At 38.6% G+C, this 23,044-nt stretch overlaps 1 protein-coding gene across 1 annotated transcript; it reads left to right on the top strand.

Annotated features, from left to right (window-relative positions):
• Positions 1-207: 207 nt before the first annotated feature.
• EBAG9 (estrogen receptor binding site associated antigen 9) lies at positions 208-22,026 on the top strand. Its single transcript, XM_049773933.1, has 7 exons — positions 208-228; positions 7,932-8,029; positions 10,348-10,426; positions 12,208-12,366; positions 13,892-13,999; positions 15,838-15,929; positions 21,499-22,026. Exons 2-7 carry the CDS (start codon positions 7,947-7,949, stop codon positions 21,617-21,619), a joined length of 642 nt encoding a protein of 213 aa, XP_049629890.1. The 5' UTR covers positions 208-228; positions 7,932-7,946; the 3' UTR covers positions 21,620-22,026.
• Positions 22,027-23,044: the final 1,018 nt, after the last annotated feature.

The raw sequence follows: 23,044 nt of genomic DNA, 5'->3' as shown, positions 1-23,044 counted from the left end.
CCGAGGAGCGCGTGGGCGGGCCAGAGCGGCTGCGCGGCGGCCTCGGCGGCGGCGGCGGCGGCGGCGGCGCGCGCGCCCCGCTCGGAATGAACGAGACTGGGACTGAGCTGGGCGCGTGCGCGTGCGCGAGGTCGAGGACGCGTCCGGCAGCGCGCGTGCGCGTGCGCGTGCGCGCGGCTCGCGGCAGCTCGGAGCCTCCGCCGGGCGGGCGGGGCGGGGGAGGGGCAGGTGAGTGTTGGGCTCGCGCGCGCCCGCCCGCGAGGGGGGCTTCTTCCTCTACCTCCTTCCCGACTCCCCGGCCTGGGGTTGGGGGGCGCCGTGGGGGGCGGCTCCCGTTCGCGGCCCGTCTTCAGCCCTTCTCTGCGCCCCGCGCTTCCCGCTCTCCCACCTTCCTTTTTTTTTTTTTCTTTCCTGTCCAGCCCCTCCCCCTGCTTCCATCTGCACTCCGCGACCTCTCGACTAACTGCTTCCGGGTCAAGGTGCCCCCGCGGGGGCGGGGCGGGGCGGGGCGGCGCCGGGAGGGAGCGGGCCCGGGACGTGCAACCTGCGCCGTACGGTGTCCACGCGTGCAATTGACGCCCGGCTGGAAGCGGGCGCGGGGACTTCTCCATTCCCCTGTCCCTACTTGCACCCTTCCAGCCCACATCACCCTGGAAGTTGGCCCAGTCTGCATTCCCCGCCTGCCTCCCCCAAATCTCCAATCCCACCCCGCCCAACCTCGAACCCTGGGCCAGCCTGAAATGTCTGAATCGCTTTGCAATGAATTGCTTTGCACCCCTCGTCGCCCTGTTCTCTCTGCGCGTGGCTTCGGGTTGTGTAATCAGAAAATGCACTTACTGGGGAGGTGGTGGTTGCTCTATCTGTAGAGTGGGTATGTTTTCTTTTTTCTTTTTTAATTTTACACCCTCCCTTCTCCCCAGCAATTACAGCTTTTATTTATTTATTTATTTTTTTAATTTTGTTATCCATTCTTTGCTTGCTTGCTTTTAAGTTAGGAAACTTTGCTTTGGAGTCCCACCAAACTCTTAAGGAAGACGGCTCGGTATTGGCCCCGTGTTTTGACAGCCGAATATGGGAGATGAATGAGGCTTTGCATTCTGGTTCCCAGGTGCCAACTTCTGTTTTCGCCTTTTATTCTTCTTCCAAATTTTCTCTCCTCTTGAACTTTTTGCCATTTCAGATTTCTAGTGATGTCAGGTCAGTTAGTTGCCTTCTTCTGGACTCTTGTATTTCTTTCGTCTTAATTCACAGATGCACACATTTGGGGGGATACTATGCATGATGCTCAATCATAAGTTTTTTTTTCCAATCTTGGTATTAAAAATTCTCAGAAATAACTATTTGACAAGTACCCTACCTGGTAACTTGAAAACTGTCTTGTGTGTATACCAACCTAGATCTTGACTTGTTTGAAGGAATTGTGCGTGCTCTAGTGACATTTCTAAAAGGAGCTCACCAGCAGTCTTCATGGAAGCACAAGGAGGAAAGATACTTTTAATCTTTCCTTTACCTGTCGTGTTCTTCATAGAAACTATAATTCCCGGGCCAGCGAGGTGGCGCTTGAGGTAAGGTGTCTGCCTTGCAAGCGCTAGCCAAGGAAGGACTGAGGTTCGATCCGCCGGCGTCCCATATGGTCCCCCCAAGCCAGGGGCAATTTCTGAGCGCTTAGCCAGGAGTAACCCCTGAGTATCAAACGGGTGTGGCCCAAAAAACCAAAACCAAAACCAAAAAAAAAGAAACTATAATTCCCTTTCACATGAAACAGCTGAGCTGTCTTTTCTATTGCTTTTCTAAAACCCTTAAAGTTAGGTTTCTTTGTGGTTTTGAGTCTTGTTCTGTATCCCAGGTTACCTTTTTGGGGGGGTGTTTGGGTTACACCTGGGGATGCTCAGGGGTTACTCCTGGCTCTGTGCTCTGAAATCGTCCCTGGCAGGCACGGGGGGACCATATGGGATGCCAGGATTCGAACAGCTATCTGTCCTGTGTTGTTTGTCTGCAAGGCAAATGCACGCTGTGCTATCGCTTCTGTTAGAAATTAGATTATACTAGTATATCTTGATTTGAGAAAGCATTTTGGGGCACCTATGTTACAAATTAGCCTAAAATGAATACTTATTGATAAGAGAGTTGATTTAGAAGACTTAAAAAAATCTCACTAAAGTGACCATGTATAAAATGAGTTTCTTCAGTGATCGGTAGTATTCTGCCTTTGGGATCAATCTCATTAAACTCAATGAATATGGTTTTTTTTTCACCTATAGCTTTTTTATGCAATGGGAGTAGTAAAATTCACCTGTGTCCTCTGGATAGAACTTATTGTCCAAAACTGTTTCGAACACAATGAATATTCAGTAATGCTGATTTTCCTTCCTTCAACTAATAGTTGCCTACCTTGTACTTTTGTTGCCTAAGGCCTAACTGATGGGGATGTACACTGGTGTACTGGTGGGAATTTACCTCCTTTCATTTTGCATAGCTTCTATACCAGCCTGTGATAAATGACCAATGAAGGGTTTTCTAAATCTTGGTAAAGTTGTTCCTTGGTAACATCTACAAATCAGGTGTTAAAAAAAAAAAGAAAGAAAGAAAATGTGTGAGTATTTATTATTGAATTTGAACTTTAAGACAGATCAGGGCCAGAGAGATAGCACAATGATAGGATATTTGCCTTGCATTCAGCCAATCCAGGACAGATGGTGGTTCAAATCCTGGCATCCCGTATGGTCCCCGTGCCTGCCAGGAGCAATTTCTGAGCACAGAGCCTTGTGTCGCCTTGTGTGATCCAAAAACCAAAACAAACAAAAAGATATCAAATATATATATCCCTGCTTGAAAATCACTGAAATCACTGTAACTGATGAAATCAAAGGTGTTGCTTGGTAGTTAATTGGATTGCCTTGTATTTCAGTGCAACAGGTTAGAAGCTTTATTTTGGCTGTTAAAAATATCATCAGTAGTAAGGAGTGTTTGGGACTATAGAGAAAGTATAATGCCTTAGTCCTTTGTTTTGTACATACCCTGGTTTCCATCTCCAGTACCCCATAGATTCCTCTAAGCCCTGCCAGGAGTGATCCCTGAGAGCAGAGAGTCCCAAGTAAACCATGAACACCCCTAGATGTGACCCAAAACAAACCAAAAAATAGTTACTAGCAATGTTTACTGTTAGTGTCGATTCTAGGCTTGTGAATTTAATAGATCTACGTTTGAATCCAAGTCGTTGCATGTGGAAGTTGGGAAACATGTTTAATATGAACCTCGGTATTGTAATGAGAATAATAGTATTCATAAGATTCTATGGGCATACTTCTTCCCAAAATATCAATTCCGAAAATATTTATATAATGCTATATTATTTACGTAATGCTTTGCACATAGTGCTATACCATGTGAAAATATAGTCACTTTATTAATCACAAAAGCGAATCGTTCACAGAATGAACATGTTCATAATTACTAGGGAAAGAATTTTATTCTGTAAATCATTGTTTTTCTTTGAGGAAAAAACGTTGCACTTGATTTTGGTTTGAAACTATTAGATTTGACAGATTCGGTGACATTCCATGATATACAATAATATGGGACGTGACAGGTGATGACCATTCTTATCAAGGCTGCATATTTGACTTATTCTCAGTTATTTATGCAAATATAGCCTAAAGTGTACCCAACTCTTCTTAGCCTTCAGTGTTAAATGTCTTACTTCCAAAATAACTCGATGGTCTGCCGTTGCACTTCTGTGTTTTCTCTGCCTGAGTGCTACTACGTGTCTTAAGTCCCAGCCTTTTCTTTTTATTTGTTTTTAATGGTAATTTGAGCTAAATTCTCACATGGTGACGTTTGCTTCTTTTTGACAAATATGCATTAAATGAAAGATAAAATGAAGGAGTTAACCATCGTAATTCTGGTCTTCCCAAAATGAAGTCACCAGAACCTTGCCCTGTGATCCTCATCACTTTTGAGCTGGGAGAGGTGGTGAACTCCTGTAAAATAGCCAAGAAGAAGGGATGCGGAAGAAGAAAATTAGTGGAAAAGCCCTTTTCTGATCACATGAATCTCAGTGGATAAGTTAGCTGTAAATTATATTGTTTTAAATCTGGAAATAATCACTAACTGCTGATGTCAGAAATATTTTTTTGAACAGTGAAGTTCTTGATGCTTTCCTGGCTCGCTCGCTCGCTCTCTCTCTCTCTCTCTCTCTCTCTCTCTCTCTCTCTCTCTTGCTCTCTCTCTCTCTCTCTCGCTCTCGCTCTTGCTCGCTCTCTCTCTCTCTCTCTCTCTCTCTCTCTCTCTCTCTCTCTCTCTCTCTCTCTCTCTCTCGCTCTCGCTCTCCTCAGTAGAGTCTTTATATGTTCCATCCTCAGTTAGTAGGCTTTCTACAAGCATTCCTCAGATGAACAAAAGTACCCCAGGGTTGCTCAGGCAGCCCTTTGGACTCTATTGTTGTACCATAAATGTTCACTTGCCCTTTCTACTCCAAGAAAGAGAAAGGCTGACTGTTTTCCCCTCTGTAAGAGACTGACTGGATAGAACATTTAGGTATCACAGTACTCTATTATCTTACTAGGGTTTTTGCTTTTATTTGTTTATTATTATTGTTTTGGGGAGAATTATTGAACCCTGTCAATATTCAGGGGCTCTTCCCACCATCGTGCTCAACAGAATCATCCTGTGCTGGCAATCAAACCTAGGCCCACTCGTGTTCAGTTCCTAGCACCACAAAAGGGCTTCCAAATCTGCGAGGCGTCACGTGATCCCTGAAAACAGAGTCAGGAGTCAACCCTTTGCACTGCCCCCAAAACCAGTATATAAGAAAATAACGTTGTCTTTAAGCTCTCAAAGTTTCAATTTCTTTCTGCAATTGTTGTTGTAGTGGGGGCCACAGCTGTTGGTTCTGGTTGCTCAAACCACTCCTCTTTGTTTGTTCTCTGGGATCCATGCTGTTCTGAAAAACAAAAGTTTCAGAAGTGGAGGGTGTCCTTTTCTTGAGCTACATCCCTGGGCCCACAGTAATATTTGTTACAATTTTCAATACATAATAATTTTGTTTTGTTTTTGTTTTTTGGGGCCACACTCGGTGATGCTCAGGTGTTATTCCTGGCTATGCACTCAGTAAAAGCTCCTGGCTTGGGGGGCCATATGGGACGCCCGGGGATCGGGATCGAACCGTGGTCAGTCCTAGGTCAGCCGTGTGCAAGGCAAATACCCTACCACTGCGCAACCGCTCCAGCCCCAGTACATAATAATTTTGTTTTGTTTTGTTTTGTTTTGTTTTTTGGGTCACATAGGCAGCGCTCGGGTTACTCCTGGCTCCACGCTCAAAAATATCTCCTGGCAGGTTCAGGGGACCATATGGGATGCCGGGATTTGAAGCACTGACCTTCTGCATGCAAGGCAAATATGCCTTATCTCCATGCTTTCTCTCTGGCCCAGTACATAATAATTTGATCCGATATTTTTCTTAAGAAATTTTGGGCTGGAGCAATATAGAACTTGCAGAGGGGCAGGATGTGTGCTTGCAAGCAGTCAATTGGGACAGACCGAAGTTTGGTTCCCAGCATTCCTCCCATATGGGCCCACGAGCCTGCCAGGAGTGATTTCTGAGCACAGAGCCAGGAGTAAACTGTGGCAGCTGCCAGGTATGGCCCCCAAACAAAAACAAAACAAACAAAATTTGTGATTTAATTTTTTTAGTTTCTTTTTTCTTTCTTTTTTTTTTTTTTACTATTGCAAAATCAGTTATTTGTAAATTCCAGTAAGTTTTCTGCACTGCTGCATGTCGTTTTACTTCCTTTTTGTACTTATTTGCACTACCCACAATCTTCTCTGCAATGTTAGGTGAAGTGTGTAAAGCAGATATAACTCGTATGTACCGTAATCGTAAGGCGGAAATACGCAGTTTGAAACTGTAAATCTTATGGTACTGTAGGGTGTTCATAGATACCCTTGGTCAGTTTGAGAAAATTTCCCTTTTTTAAATTTTCTTTTAAATCAGGAATCTGTTTGGGGCTTCCCCCCACCCCCCCCCCCCAGTAATATGCGTTTTCTCTCTTCTGAAAAGAAAGGGATTTTCTTTTGTTAATATGGTATATTGCACTTGATTGGCAAGTGTAGAACTAATTAATCCCAGCATTTTTGGTATTATAGCTGCTGTTGATCGATTATAACCTGCTGTTGATTTCCATTTACTCATTTTATTGAGGAGTTTTATATCTATGTTGGTAAGATACTGTTTCAGAATTTTGTTTTGTTTTTTCTTTTTGGGTTAGATTTGTATTATTGTAATTCTGAAGTCTTGGATTAAAGATGGGAAACAGTCTGTTCTCTTCAGTTTTCTGGTAGTTTGTGGCAAATTGCTATTAACTTCTTTGTATGACAGAATTCATCAGCAAAATCATTTGGATACAGAAATTTTTAGGTTTTCTTTTTTATTTAATATGATTCAGTCTTTTTTAAAATTCTTTTCATTTGTCAAATACAAGAATAAAAAATATTTTCCCAATGTAAATATTTGCAGACTGTTATGTTATTTTTATTACGATAATATCATAAATCTGTTATTAGGGACATAATATGCTTTAGGTTATATACTTTTTTTTGGGAGGCACACCCAGCAGTGCTCAGGGGTTACTCCTGGTTCTGCGCTCAGAAATCACTCCTGGCAGGCTGAGGGACTATATGGAATGCTGGGGATAACACCTGGGTCGGCCACATGCATGGCAAATGCCCTACCTGCTGTGCTAACAATCTGGCCCCAGATTATATACTTTTCAAGAATACTCCTTAAGATAATTCACAACTAATATTATGTAAGTTTAAATCTAGCATTTATATTAGACTTTTTTTTTAATCTTTTCCCATCCCTATTTGTTCTTATTTACCTTTTGTTTTTCACCTCCTTCACCAAACAGAGGTTGCCTTAACCCTTGATAGCACCAGGCACTAAGCTCAGGAATTAAGTTTCTGCCACATCTTTTGGGCCTTCTCTCAGTGGGGATCCTGAACACCAAGCTAGTCAGGATTGGCTCAGTTCTTGCTGGTGTCAGGGTGATTTTCAGCTCATTGTCTTGTACTTCTTAGAAGACCTGGAACCATGAAGCCATCTTTTAACTTCCTCACCATTAATTACTCCTATTTTTTTTCTGCTGCTATTTCTATTTTTTTTCTTTCTCACTTGACTTCTGAGCTTTACCTGAATCTTGCCCTTCAGAGAACATGATTTCATTGATTTACAGAAAATAGGCCCAAGTGTCATATTTTTTCTTTAAGGGATCTCTAGATTTGTGAACCACTGAACTAGATCATCTCTGTGGTTATTTCCAAGTTATTTGTTACATGACTTGGGCAAGTTATTTGCTTTCTCGACTCCATTTCCATGCCTATAAAATGAGCCTAATAAAATGCACATGAAAGTTTAAAAATCCTTTAATACTTTTATTATGTTTTTATGGCTCAAATTTTAAGAAGTATAAAAGAATTAGTATAATTTTCCTTTTGGTAGCCTGGTAGGTTAACTCAGGGTGGATTCCCAAGACCACATCTGACCCTTACGCACCACTAACAGTGATCCCTTAACCCAGAGCTGGGAATAACCCCTGAACACTAGCATTGCCAGATTTACCCCTCCCTCCAGAAAGCTGTAATATATTGTAAATTATAAATGGGCTATAAGAAAATGTTGAATTACACTTGCACTTAGAAACTACTCAGAATACTTGAAAGGGGTTTTTCCTTTATTAGAAACTCTTATCAGAGCCACATGTCTTCGATTATAAATGTGATTTTAATCTTCCAATGTACTGTGACATTTGTTTCTAAGGAAAATAAATATCAGATTATTTATAGCAAATACCAGTACTTTAGATTTATTTTATAGTTTGGAGTCTGGCTATACAATCAACGTAACACATTTGTTTTTTGTGCATTTTCCATAGGTTTTCATTCCTACCATGGCTATCTCACAGTTTCGGTTATTTAAAGTTTGTACCTGCCTAGCAACAGTGTTCTCATTCCTAAGGAGGTTAATATGCAGGTAAATACATTTTATATTGAAACTGAACTTTATTTTCTTACTGATTTTGGATTTTTTTCATAATCGGGTGTGGGGGGAAAACCAGGACAGAATACCTGAGCTGCAGTATTCATTAATCTATAATATTTTATGTTGTTTTTCTATGCCAGATCTAGGAGTAGGAGTGCATTTATTTTTAGTGTTTATGTCTTCCACTAAAGCAGTAATCATAATACTACTTCAGGTGTAAGCATACCAAGTTTTATTTTTGTGATCATCAGAACTTTTAAGTATGTCATTGTTTCATTGTACATCCTACACTATGTAGAAGATTAAAAGAAAAAAACTTTTTTTTTTTTTTTTGTCTTTGGGTGATATAGTACTCAGGGCTTACTTCCGGCTCAGGTATCACTCCTGGAAGGTTTGGAGGAACAAACCTGGCTTAGTTGTGTGCCTGGCGAGTGCCCTACCGGATGTACTATCATTCTGGCCCATGAATGTTATTTTTAGTAAATGCTTTAATAGACCATTCAGCTAATACATGTTTCCCCCCTCTCCCCTTAAATATTGTTTCAGAATGTGCAGGTAGTACAGGGCAGGTAAGTCATTCTTCTTTTATAGCTTATGCCGTCACTTGAATCCTCTGGTACCACCACCCCAAACCATAGCTCCTGAACTATGTGTTTAAGCTTCTCACAGCTTCAAGTGAAATGTTTGTGGGTGCTATAAGACATTTAAAAATTTTCACAGTGACCGTGTTCATCATCTGTTGAACAAATATATTGCACAAACTGCTTGCTTAGAATAGTCAGATTTTTAGTATCAAATTCTGCGGGATTACTTTTGAGGATGTTCTCTCTGTTAAGATATCTGTACATTTGGTGACTCAGCTTTGCAAAACTAGCATTTGAGGTTATAGTCAAAAACAAGTACTGCAGCCTATTGCTGTGGAACAGAAAATAAAGGTTATGGTATCTGCTCTGGTTCTCTGAGAAGCCCAGCAAAGTCCAACAGACATGCTTATTTCCATTAGGAAAGTAATTAATTGTGTGTCTGTTCAGTAATGAAACTAAAACTCTTTGTCTTGACTTTTTCCCCCCATTTTTTAAAAATATAAGGTGGCCCCAGTGATGCACAGGGACCTCAGGACTGAATCAGGGCCTGGAGTGTATGTACAGCTCCACTTGAGCTTTCTCCTCAGCTCCCACATATGATTTTTTTTGTTAGATAGCTGCTATCAGCAGTTCAATCATGTATAAATTTTAAATTATTCAGATCTAACTATGTAATGAGTGGGTCTATTAGGTATTTCTTTTGCTTAAGGGTACTATGAAAAGGAACTGATACACTCAAAAAAGAAAGGTAGTGGAAAGGAGGACATGGAAGGCAGGCAGTTCTGTATTGAAGTGGACATGATTTTAAGTTGTGCATGATTCTGCTCACTGCCTACTGGCCAGGTTTTGTCATATGACCACTTAATTACAAGGGACGGTAGGAAATGTAGGATCTCTATGGCGAGTTTATAGATATCAAAAGGGTGAGGATTAAATGGTATTGAATATGCATATTTTTAAGTTGAATAGTTTAGGGAGATAGCTCAAAGGTGTGAAGTTCATGCTTTACATGAATGAGGCCTTGAGTTTGGTGCCCCACACTCTATTGACCCTGGAACTACTTCAGTTGAATTATCCCTGCTGGCCTCTGAACACTGCTGGAGAGTCATTACCCCCACCCCACAAAGGACCAGGGTGATGAAGTGGTAGTGAGATGAAATAGTGAACTAGAGATCATCACTGGACAAAGACATGCATGTGTGATAGCACTGTAACCCTAAAACACATAAGCATTGATACTTTTGTAAATCAGTTTGGACTCAATAAAAAAATTTCAATGAAAGGAATAGGAAATTTAAGTTATTGTTAAAACCTCCCCAGAGCAGGAAAGGATTTGTGAAGTAGGTAAAATAGTGAACTGAATACTTTACTCATCAGAGCATGAGGAGGAATGACTAGAAATTATTTAGGGCAAGGCAGGTAAAAATGGAGACTATTGTCCACAAAAGAATTGGCGTTAACACCATGATAATTTGTGGTGTTTCCTCTTTGCATCTGGAATTTATGGACCTTCTGTTAAACTTAGATAACTTTTAGAATAAGAAATTATATTTGATTCATAAAAGTTGGGGAGGGCCCTCTCACAAAAAGTTGTGGTGTGAAGGGTTGGGAGAACCTCTCAGCCTGGCAGTGTGGTACTACTGAACACAGTGCTGCTGGGCCATCACCACTCTGATGATGCCTTGGTTTTTGTTATAGAAATAAGTGATTTGATTTTTGTTTTAGATCTGGGAGAGGACGAAAATTAAGTGGCGATCAAATAACTTTACCAACTACAGTTGATTATTCATCAGTTCCTAAACAGGTAATTTGGGGGAAAGGAAAGGAGTTTGGGTCATGCCTGGTGGAGCTCAGGGCTTGCTGGCTATACTTGGGGATCACTCCTGGTGGTGATTGGAGACCATATGCTGTGCTGGCTATTAAATTGGGTTCAGCCATGCATGCAAGGCATTAACCTTAACCCCTGTATTATCTCTAGTTCCATTAAACAAGTATCTAAATATATATATATATATATATATATACATATATTTACATATATATTAAATTAAATCACTATGGGATACAGATTTTAAAAGTTGTTAAAAAGAGTTAAAAAGTGCTAATAGTTGAGTTTCAGCCCTACAGTGTTTCAACACCTATCCTGACTGAAAAAAACTATTATTATGATGCCTTGAGACAATAAAATTGTTACGTTTTATTGTTATTATTATCATTGTATTTTGATGCTAATTTTTTAACTGGTTCTTCATTTTTTTTATTGTATCTTGTTTTTTCCCCCCATTGGTCTCAAAAATATGTAGTTTTTATTAGGATATTTTAATAAATAATAAAATAATAAATAAATTTTTAAAATTTCACATAATTCCAACATCCGTATCATCTTTTTTTTTTTGGTTTTTGGGCCACACCCAGTGGTGCTCAGGGGTTCCTCCTGGCTCTATGCTCAGAATTCACTCCGGGCAGGCACGGGGGACCGTATGGGACCCCAGGGGCTGTCTGTCCTATGCTAGCACTTGCAAGGCAGACACCTTACCTCTAGCGCCACCTTCCCGGCCCCGTACATCTGTATCATCTTGCAGTTGAAGTGTTTACTTTGTTTTTGTTTTGGAGTCTCATCTAATGATGCTCACTGGTAGTGCTGAGGAGACTTATGGGGGTTTCCGGGGATCAAACCCAGGTTCGATCCTTATCTGCTGTAATCTGCTGTACTATTGCTCTGGCACATGTATGCTTACTTTTACTAGCTCATTTCATAGGAGTTATAAATTCTTTTTTTTTTTTTTTTTTGGTTATGGGCCACACCCAGCAGCGCTCAGGGGTTCCTCCTGACTCTATGCTCAGAATTCACTCCTGGCAGGCATGGAGGACCATATGGGACACCGGGATTTGAACCACCGACCTTCTACCTGTGAGGCAAATGCCCTGCCTCTGTGCTATCTCCCCGGCCCCAGGAGTTATAAATTCTTTATTTTCTCCTTCTTGTTGTTTCTTTTTTCCTTGCTCTTATTTATTTGTTTGTTTTGGAGACATACCTGGTTTTGCTCAATTCTTATTTATGGCTCTGTTCAGGGAATCACTCCTGATGGAGCTCAGTGAACTATAAGGGGTTCCAAATGGAAACTCAGTCCGTTCTGCAAGCAAGCACCCTACCTGCTGTACTATAATTTCTGACGGGATTGTTTATTCTTTGATGAATAATTTTGGGTTGCTTAATGAGAATTATGTTTTAAAACTATTATTTAAATCTGATGAATAATATTGTTTGTTTTATAAGGCATTTATCCCTGGTTCGTCTTAGGTATCCCAAGTTTTAGTCTTTTTGTGGACTGTTACCTGTCAGTTAAATTTTCAGTATTTTCTTATCTTGATTTTTGTTTTTTGGTAGATAGAATATACTATCAGTCTGAAGATAAAGGTAATTTTTATCACTGATTTTTGATCTATGATAAAAAATGGTTCTTATTGATCAAAAGTTGGAAAACCAGTGCCTTAATAGAGAAACATAAAATTATAATAACAGATTAATAAGATGTAAATTAGGTTGCCCCTTTGTGGTTGACAGTTATTGGCTCATTAAATTAGACAGATGTGGAAGAATGGACTTCCTGGGATGAGGAAGCGCCCACAAGCGTGAAGATTGAAGGAGGGAATGGGAACGTGGCAGGCCAGCAGAATGCTTTGGAACAACTGGAACCTGACTACTTTAAAGACATGACTCCAACGATAAGGAAAACTCAGAAAGTACGTTAAAGATATGTGCTTTTGAGATGTGGGAGGAAGAGGTTGGGACCCTATGACAGTGGTGTAGGGAAGTAGACCCTTGAATGGAGCACTGTGTGATGAAACCCTATTATTAGCGGGTTTGTAAATCCCAGTGCTTCAGTTTTAAAACACCAAAAAGGTTTGTGCTTTGAAGATTAAACTGTTCAATGGCTTTTCAGATTTTATATTTCTAGTTTGACAATATAGTTACTCTTTGTTAGAAAACCTATTTCAGTTGGTTTCCGCTTTCAAATGGAATATTGATGATCACTTAAAAATGCAGGGAAATAATGAAAAAAGAAGACAGTATCTTTTTGTCAAAACAGTGTGTAGATATTATACAATTTTTGTCGTCTTTAAAATCAGAGACTACAGAGAGCTTAAAAGGGTAAGCAACTGACTGGTTTCTGCTCCAATCAGTTAAGCTTCTCATAATTACCCACTCACAATTTTTCCATTTGGGCTTCCTCTAATGTTTTTCATTAGATCTCTATGTAAGTATGCCTTTATCAATGTGTTGACTAGTCATAGACATTGTCCATAAATTTCATATTACTTAAATGAGGATTTAATTTTGTTTCATTTTTATCTTTCTCCCTACTCCAAATTTTATACGTTACTGTTTCCAAAAAAGAAAAAGAAAAGCAAACCTACTTAAAATTCCATTTCTTGTTCAATCAAGCATAATCTCATAAATGTACTTTATTAAATGCGAACATTATTAACTCATGTTTCTTTGATAGGATTTTCTATCGCTCAATCAATTCTGGTATATATATAAAAATTATTATAGCTAAAGTAATGTGTTTATGGTAGCATTGACATTTCTATGTTTATTTGATAGTTTGAGGGTCATTAACATTTACATTTCATAATCATAATTGTGGGGGTTAAGTTATGTAGATATCTCTTGAAAAGCAATAAGACTTACATTATGCAAAGAGCTTACAAATGAGTTAGTAGTAAGTTTTTAGTTCTTTTCTAATTCTTCTGTGAAAGTATATTGTTTCTCTCAATGGGAACCCTTAATTTGAATGAAAGCTATAAAATGGGGGATGTGACTCAGTGGTAGAGAACATATCTTTAGAGACCTTGGGATTGATTCACAGCACAGGGTAGGGGCAAAAGTCTATAATAGTGCTAACCTGAAAGGTTGATGCATTCATAGTTAGCCACCATCTACATGCTTGAGAACCGGTTATGCTTTTGGCAGAATATAATATATCTTAATATGATGACTAAAACTACCTAATTATATTTTAGGGAGGAGAGGAAATAAGAGAATAATGTAAGAGAAATGCAAGTTTTCTCAATATGGAACTGATTTGTGTGACAGTTGCCTCAGAGTTTACTTTTATAGATTATTTTAGTTTCTAGATTATTCATTTTAAGAGGATAAAGGTAGAATATATTAAGTTATTTCATAATACTTTGATTAGTCAATTATATTGCATTTTTATAGTGATAGGTAAAATAGTCCTCTTAATTCTATTTCATCTTTCAGATCATTATTAAGAAGAGAGAGCCATTAAATTTTGGTATCCCGGATGGTAGCACAGGTTTCTCTAGTAGATTAGCAGCTACACAAGATATGCCTTTTCTTCATCAGTCTGTAAGTATGCTGATAATTTCTAGGGAGGGGTTTATTTCTCTTCCATTAAAGAAAAAAAAATTTAAATAAATGTTTCCAAAGTCAGAAATTTAGTACTTGTATTTCTGTTGGCCTTCCAAGCATTTTGTTATTTGAGCTTATAATACTTGTAGTTTGCCAGTCCTCTTTGCTAGTGAAGTATGTCAGGTGGATTAAAATCCACCTAAAATCAGATTATCATTGCAGAAATAAAATTTAGATGAGAATATTACTTCAAAATAAGATCTCTGGGGTCAGGAGAGATATTATAGTGGGTAGCAAACTTCCTTGCACAAGGACAACCTAGGTTTAATCCCCAGCATTCAACATGGCCCCCCAAATCTACCAGGCGTGTTCTCAGAGTACAGAACCAAGAGTAAACCTAGAGCACCCTTCATAATGACCCCAAAACAAAAGCAAGCAAACAGAAAGCTTTGATTAGCTTTTTCATTAAAACGGTAACTTTAACCTTAAAGGAGGCTTTTTTAAAAATAAAAGAGTGAGTTATGTTGTTTCCCTCTTAAATTGTATTCACATGAAATTGTAATTTGAACTTTTCTTGGAGCTAGTACTGGGGTTAGGGCATTTAAGTCTTGTGCCTGACCTGGTTCAATCTCTAGAACCAGATGATCCTCAAGGCATTAGTGGGTGTAGCCATGGGGACCCCTGAGCAATAGCAGTATAAACAACTCTGATGGTCCTAGACCAGGGGTCTCAAACTCAATTTACCTGCAGGCTACAGGAGGCAAAGTCGGGGTGATCCTTGAGTGCAAAGTCAGTAGTAAGCCTTGAACATTGGGGGGTGTGACCCAAACAACTAAAACAAAACAAAACAAAAAAAGATTCCTCTAGGGCAGGGCCACAAAATGCTGTAAAGAGGGCCGTTTGCAGCCTCGAGTTTGAAACCCCTGTTAGACCCTGTAGTTCCCAATAGGACTTATATTTGGTTGGCCAGGAATTGTTAGGAGTAGCCCTTGAGCCTTTTGCGCAGTGGGGGGGCCTTCCCTCCAAAAATATCATACAGTGTGATTTGATTTAAAAATTGATTTAAATCTAATACTTTTAAGGACAGAAATAGTAAGTTTAAGTGTTGAATGATATACTGATATGGCATATCATTTATGTATCATGATGTATATCAGTAATACTTTATTTGCTATTTTTGTCCTTAAAATAGACATTATATTTGAATCAAATTATATCACAATATGATGATGTACTTTGGGTTTTTACCCTATCTAAATCATTTCTCATACCTGAAGAGTAAGAATATATGATTAATTAACTATAATAGTGATCTGTTACTCAGTAACAACCCAACACTTGAGTTCTTTATAATGTAACTGCTGACTTTCCCAGAACAAGCATTCCTTGAGAGAATAGGAGGGGGAGGGAGAGGGAACGTATGCAGGTTTGAAACGACAAGTGTATTTAGAACTTGGTCTCATTAATGACAGTGACATCAGCCCACAGGCAAAGCAAATGGAGTTAAATATAATTCCTTTGGAAGGAAATAGTGTCAGAGAACTTCCGGCCCTTTTTAACCACCGCATCTGCTTGTCTTACTTGTTTAAAATGCACAGGTGCTTCTGAGAAATAGAAAAGGAATATCTTTTACAACATAAAGTAGAATGAAAGCTGGACTTGCCCAGCACCTGTAGAACCCTCAGTTCCAGATAAACCTGGTGCCAAGTCATTTGGGCCTTAGATACAATGACACAAGGCAAAGAAGACAGAGGGACACATTTTTGAAGCTATTCTTCTTGACAGTTAAGTAATGCTCTTTACTTTTGTAATTTTGATTTTTGCTTTTGTTATAGCCTGAATTAGGTGACTTAGATACCTGGCAGGAAAATACCAATGCATGGGAAGAAGAAGAAGATGCAGCCTGGCAAGCAGAAGAAGTTTTGAGGTATTTGCCTGATATTTGCTTTGCAACTTTAGTAGCAGAATAAAACTTGCTCACTTTGCCTTTACGTTAATAAAGCTTATTCTGCCAAATATTTTTTCTCTTCATTTTATTTTTAAATTTTTGTATTTTGGGGTGGGGGGTTGGGTCACACCTGGCAGCGCTCAGAGTTTACTTCTGACTCTGTGCTCAGAAATCGCTCCTAACAGGCTTGGGGGAACCATATGGAATGCAGGGAATCGAACCGGGGTCTGTCCAGGCTTGGCTTTGTGCAAGGCATATACCCTGCCGCTGTTCTATTGCTCTGACTCCATCTCTTCATTTTTAACTCCTTTGAGGTTGAATGAAATCTTGCACTATTATGCGTAATTTATTTGACTAAAACTCTTGCAGGATTTTTTTTAAGTTGGGGAAATTATTTTTTATTTGTAATACTATAATAGCTTACAGGCATAAATCTTTTTTGTATCTATGATGATTCAAACATATTTTAGTATAAAATGTAAAGTTATATATCAAAACTGCTGTCGCCATGCAAATGATGAAATCTTGTTATTTTGAGAGCTTGATGTAGACATTTTTTGTCTAGTTCTGAGTACCTTTGAAAGATGTTCACTGAAGTCAGAGTGATTAATAACATAGTAGAATTTTAGGTGTACAACTTTCTAATTGAATGCCTATGATCATCACAAATATCTAATTTCCATTCACTTCTTCTTTTACTGGTCTTGTCTAATCCCCAACTCACATCATCTAGTATCCTTTAGAATATTTCCTGATTTTGTTTTCTTTTGTTTTGCTTATTTGGCTTCTTTATCTTATATACATCATACATTATATGATATATTTTATATACTATTATATGTTTTATATAATACATATTTATGTAATATATATGTTATATAAATGTTCATATACAAGGAAAATCATAGAATATTTCTTTCTCTTATTTCTCTGACTTACGTCCTCACATGATACCCCCTGTTAACTTCCATGTTGTTGTAAATGTCCGTTTTCCATCATTTTCCCTGTAGCTGAGTAGCATTAAACCACCTCATATTTATTTGCTCACTGAGAGTTACTAAATTGTTTCAGCAACTTTACTGTCTGTCTCTTTACTCACATAGTACTATTGATTATTTTGGGTGGGGGACCCATACCCGGTGATGTTCAGGGGTTACTCCTGGCTATGTTCTCAGAAATTGCTCCTGGCTAGGGGAACCATATGGGACACCTGGGATCGAACCAAGGTTTGTCCTGAGTCAACTGCGTTGCAAGGCAAACTCCCTATTACTGTGCTATCGCTCTGGCCTCTACTCACAGTACTGTTGAAAATACAGCTACAGTGAACCTGGGGTGCATTTATCTGTTTGTGATAATGTTTACATATTACTCAACTAGTTTGTACTCAACTAATATGACTACTATTAGCATAGCTGGATAATATGGAATTTCTATTTTAAATACTTTGCGTTATGCCCTTGCTGTTTTCCATTAATAACTGTGCTAAAGTGTATTTCAACTCAGAATATAGGAGGTTTTTTTGTTTTTGTTTTTGTTTTTTTTTTGGTTTTTGGGCCACACCCGGCAGTGCTCAGGGATTACTCCTGGCTGTCTGCTCAGAAATAGCTCCTGGCAGACACGGGGGACCATATGGGACACCGGGATTCGAACCAACCACCTTTGGTCCTGGATCGGCTGCTTGCAAGGCAAACGCCGCTGTGCTGTCTCTCTGGGCCCGAGGGTTTTTTTTTGTTTGTTTGTTTGTTTTTATCCACGTCCTTATCAACATGTATTGCCTATCTGGTTGGGGTGACAGTGAGGGAATCAAACCCTGAGAACCTCAGTTATAAAGTGTAAAGTGCCCTAGGCCGACTTCTTGTTTTTAATAATGGTTATTCTACAATGTGAGAAATCTCACTAAATTCAAATCCAAGAATTTTAAGCATTACAGCATCAAAAAATAATAGTTCCGTTATTGACAACCAAGCTTCACCATATTGCATTGTAAGCAATATTTTTATACTTCATTCCTTATGATATACTTATCTATATAAAAATATACATAATACATAATAAGGCATCATTACATATGCCTCTAAGTGAGAAATTATACCTGTGGACTGGAGATATGGTCTAGGCATTATGGCACTTACATTGCACATAGCCACTTTGCCAATCCTTGTCTGAGCCCCACACCACGCATGGTCCCTCAAGTACTGCCAGGAGTGGTTCCTTAGAACAGACCCTAAAACCCTAAATAACTAAGTCTAAATCCTGAGCATCATCTGCTAGACATGACCCAAAAACAAACAAAATTTTTGTTTTCTATGATAATGCGTCTGCGATAGCACCCAGTACTGTACTGTCTCTGTCTTTCTCTGTCTCTGTCTCTCTCTCTGTCTCTCTGTCTCTGTCTCTGTCTGTCTCTCTCTCTCTCTCTCCCTCTCTCCTCCTCTCCCCCCCCTTTGTTTTTGCCAACTACATCTTACCAAGAAATAAATTTTATTTTAGGACAGTCTGACTTATCATTGATTTAAAACGCATTTATTAAAATTACTTTTGCTTTTAAATATAGCAAAACCTGGCAGCGTTGTTGTTGTTTTGACTTTTGAGCCATAGCCAGCTTAGTGCGCAGGAGTTGCCTCCAGTGGCTCCTAGAGACCCAAGTAGTACTAACCTATGGTTTCTAAAGCAAAACATTTTCACTAACCCCTAGAAGAAAATTAATACTCTCTAATGACAATCTTCATGAAAAAACGAATAATGGGGTTTGCGCTTTCCTTTCCCCTTTTTATCAAAAATTTACAATGCCCTAAATAGCCAGCAGAGGGTGCAGTTAAATAAGTGTCAGTAGCAGTTGACCTTTGGTCTTGTTTCCAGCATTTTTAAAACCAGGAAGAAATCACATTTTAAAATTTGAGAGTCAAGATGTCAGGAAATTTGTGAGTTTTGAGCAGCTTGTTTTATTTTATCATTACTCAGTTGAAGTAATTTTTGTCTCTGGTCAAACCCACATTTTTACACAGGTAAAAATTTACTTCAAAGCTAGCCACATCCTTGACCCTTAAATATTTTAAAATTTGTAACTGGAAACTTTTGTTGCATAAGAATTAAAAAAGGTAAGTCATCGTGGGGCCGGGCGGTGGCGCTAAAGGTAAGATGCCTGCCTTGCCTGCACTAGCCTTGGACGGACCGCGGTTCGATCCCCGGTTTCCCATATGGTCCCCCAAGCCAGGAGCAACTTCTGAGCACATAGCCAGGAGTAACCCCTGAGCATTACCGGGTGTGGCCCAAAAACCAAAAAAAAAAAATAAAAATAAAAAAAATAAAAAAAAAAGAATTAAAAAAGGTAAGTCATCGTGTCATTGTGTTTTTCTCTAGTTTAAATTTTAGGTGGAGAATTCTGGTTGTTTTAAAACCTTTGGGGAATTCTAGAGATTATTTTTGTCACCAATCAATTACATTCATAAAGGGAAGGGGTTGCTCATGTTAAATCTGCTAAATTATGAGCCACCATACAATAGGTGATATATATATATATATATATATATATGTGTGTGTGTGTGAATATATATATATTCATAAATATCCTAACATTGGTTGTACAAAAATACTTTTGTGGCTTTTTTCACTCTGGAGAAGCCTGTATTCTCTGTTGCTCACTATCCTCTTACCCTTAGCTAAACAAAGACCAAAAAAATAATGATAATAATAATAATAACAACAATAAGCCCCAAACTGCATGTTTCACACAACAGCTTAGGAGAGAGCCCAATTGGTAACAGATGTATTTTGTGCTACAGTTTTCACTAATAGCTAAAGAGAACTAAAGTCTTCTTCATTTGATATTAGTGCTCCCAGAATACTAACAATGTTTCAGTCTGTCCACACTATTCCAGCCTACTTTCCAGTGCCTCTGTAAGAGACTGATTAGTATTATTAAGGAAAAGGTTCTGGTTCAGTAGTGCTTTCAGGAAGGTATCTAGACAGGGAAAATAGAATTTGTCTGCAGAATTTGTCTTTGTTTGTTTTAGTTTTGTTTTGTTCTTTTGGCGGGGCCACACCCATTTGACTCTCAGGGGTTACTCCTGGCTCTGCACTCAGAAATCACTCCTGGCTTGGGGGACCATTTAGGACACCGGGGGATCAAACCACCGTCTGTCCTAGGCTAGTGCTTGCAAGGCAGACGCCATACCTCTAGTGCCACCACTTTGGCCCCTGTCTGCAGCCATTTCTTCATTGCCTTTTGTGAAAGGAACATTCATTGTTGAAATACCTTCCTCAATTCTTTAACATTCTTTTCCTCTCTTTTGCTTCTGGCATCTTGACTCCATTTTTCTTTGTACAGAAATAGCACTTTTACTTGAAAGGGAGAGAGTTACTATAGTCAATTTCTATAATTCTGCCTTCAAACTTTTGTTAAAGGGTAAAGGTCGAAATACTTCTTAAAGTCTCATCATGAAACAAAAAAAGTTGGTTGTTCATAATTCCACCTACACCCATTTATAAGTATGAGTAAGAATTTTCTCTAATCTGCGTGTTTGTATAATCCATACTGGATTGTTTTGTATGATTTGCATAATTTAGTGTTGCCAACCCCACACACCTGTGAGCCTCTGCTTTCTTCCTCTGCCCTGTGTACTACCTGACTTACTCTCCACATCCCAAGCCTTGAGCTCTAGGACTAACTTCTGTTTCCTTCACTTATCCTCTTTCATACCACTCCTCACAAAATTACCACAATAAAGGGAGAAGCATTTAATGATTCTAGGTCAGAGAAGTTAAGAAAGGCAGGATATGTAAGAGGTCCTATATGTAAGTAGGAAATACCATTCTTTTCCTTCACCTCATACAACTGGTCAGATGTCAATCCATTGAATTGTTTTTAGCTTCTACTTGGAATAGGTTTCCCCTTTTTGCGGGGGAGGATGGAGAAGAAGGAATTATGTTCCGTGCAAATCTAATATCCACATCCTCTAAATGGTTTTTTCAGTTGTTATAATGACAGGAGATTTTGCATCTTTAGTAGCAGGCTTTTGTGAACCATAGGAAAAAAGGTACGGTCCAAGAGAAGTATTGCTCTAGTGAAAAATAGTGTGGAAAAAAAAATCAGGAAATTTAGGTTCATTCCTACACTTACTATGCCTTCTGAATTTGACAAATTACTTAGCCTTTATACTTTGCTTTGCATTTTTCCTTTGCCTTTTTTTTGTTTTTGTTTTTGGTTACTTCAAGCTCTGCATTCAGGGATCACTCCAGGTGGGGTTCCAGGGACCTTGTGGGATGACTGGGATCAAACCCAGGTCTGCTTTGTGCAAGGCAAGCACCCTTCCCACTGTATTATGACTCCAACTCTGTTTTTCTTTCTTTTTTTGTTTTTAAAGGTAAAAGCTTGTTTGTTTTGCAAGTGATACATTGAAATACTGCTTTTTGAAAATCCGTGACATATTCAAAGCATTGAGATGAATAATGGAGGCTTTTCAGTAGATAATAAAGACACTGCTGTTTCTGCATTTATTTTCTTTCTTGGATATTTTCTAATAGTATGTGTATGAATGTTTCTCTTTAGGCAACAGAAGATGGCAGACCGAGAAAAGAGAGCAGCAGAACAACAAAGGAAGAAAATGGAAAAGGAAGCACAGCGGCTAATGAAGAAAGAACAAAACAAAATTGGGGTGAAACTTTCATAACAAATGTTCTTCAAATGTCATAGTGCCAGTAGGAGAAATATGAGCTCCAGCCCCAAGAAATATTTGTATGGATTTCAGAGTATTTTCAGAATACAAACATCCTGCTTGGTTTTAATGCACTTCATCAGGCCATCAGACCCTCTGATTCTCTCAAAATACCTTGAACTCAGTGATTGAGACTTGATAGTACAAAAAAAGACAGTCGAGACAATATTTTCTTTAATGTGTTTCAACCTTAAGACATTGTTAGCTATAGAGAAATTATTACAGATGTAATATGCCAGTACCTCATCCAGCTAGTGTTTCTAGCCAAATGGGTGTAAATAATTTATGTTGGGAAAGAACTCTGCTGTCTATAATGCTTTCCTCCAATGTGCATAATGAGAAAATAAACAATTTTAAATATTTATTTGTTTTCATGATTAACTGACTTGACTCAAACTGCAGGACTTTAATTTCTTTAGTCTTTGTCAGAAACCAGTGTTGGCCTATAGTTCCTCAAATTTGAACTGGTGTTTATGTTAGTTATAGCATTGGGGAGCTTGATAATTTTGGTGTCAAGAAAGGCATTAAAGGCAATAATTTTATTTATCAGACATTTTATACATCACTATTTTCTTTTAGCTGTTATAATACCTATTTATTTGTAATATATTGTATGTATAAACATTGGAAATCAACTGAAATGACAATGAAAAATTTTTACATTTATAATTTGTGTTTTAAAAGATCTATTTTTTCCTTTTGTTGTATATTTTTAAATATTATGGTATCAATAAGTACCTCAGTTCTTCTTAGTTCCAAAACTGCCATTAATTTATGAAAGAATGGCTTTAGTTCTACATCTCAAATCTTATACAGGATTTCTTTTTTTCTTTATTTTGAGGGGGGGGGTCACACCTGGTGTCGCTCAGGGGTTACTCCTAGGTATTCACTGAGAAATAGCTCCTGGATCGGGGGACCATATGGGACACCTGGGATTGAACCCAGGCCCGTCCTGGGTCAGCCACGTGCAAAGCAAATGCCCTACTGCTGTGCTATTGCTCTAGCCCTAAATCTTATACATGATTTCTATATGAATATATGTTGGGCATAATTCAGGTTACCTCTTTGGTTAAGACATTAAATATAATTTAAGTGTCATTAAACTATATAAAGCAAGATAGAAGTACTGGTAATGATTTTATTTTTGAGTGTTGTCTAGCTCCAAGATGATTTTCAGGATATATATATATATATATATATATATATATATTATAGGGGGAAATGTAGACGTGGTCACTTAAAATCCAACCAATATTTTCCACTTTTAAAATACATAGAATCAGATTTTCTATGGGCTTTAGAATTTAAAATGTGTTACTTTCTTAAAAAATTGTTGCCCAAAATGAACATTTTGTGGGTTTTTTACATGTCATTCTCTAC

This window comes from Suncus etruscus, chromosome 5 (genome assembly GCF_024139225.1).
Source record: "Suncus etruscus isolate mSunEtr1 chromosome 5, mSunEtr1.pri.cur, whole genome shotgun sequence".
Classification (NCBI taxonomy): Eukaryota; Metazoa; Chordata; class Mammalia; order Eulipotyphla; family Soricidae; genus Suncus; species Suncus etruscus.
The sequence above is the reverse complement of the archived record's forward strand: the minus strand, read 5'-3'. Positions and strand labels throughout refer to the sequence as shown.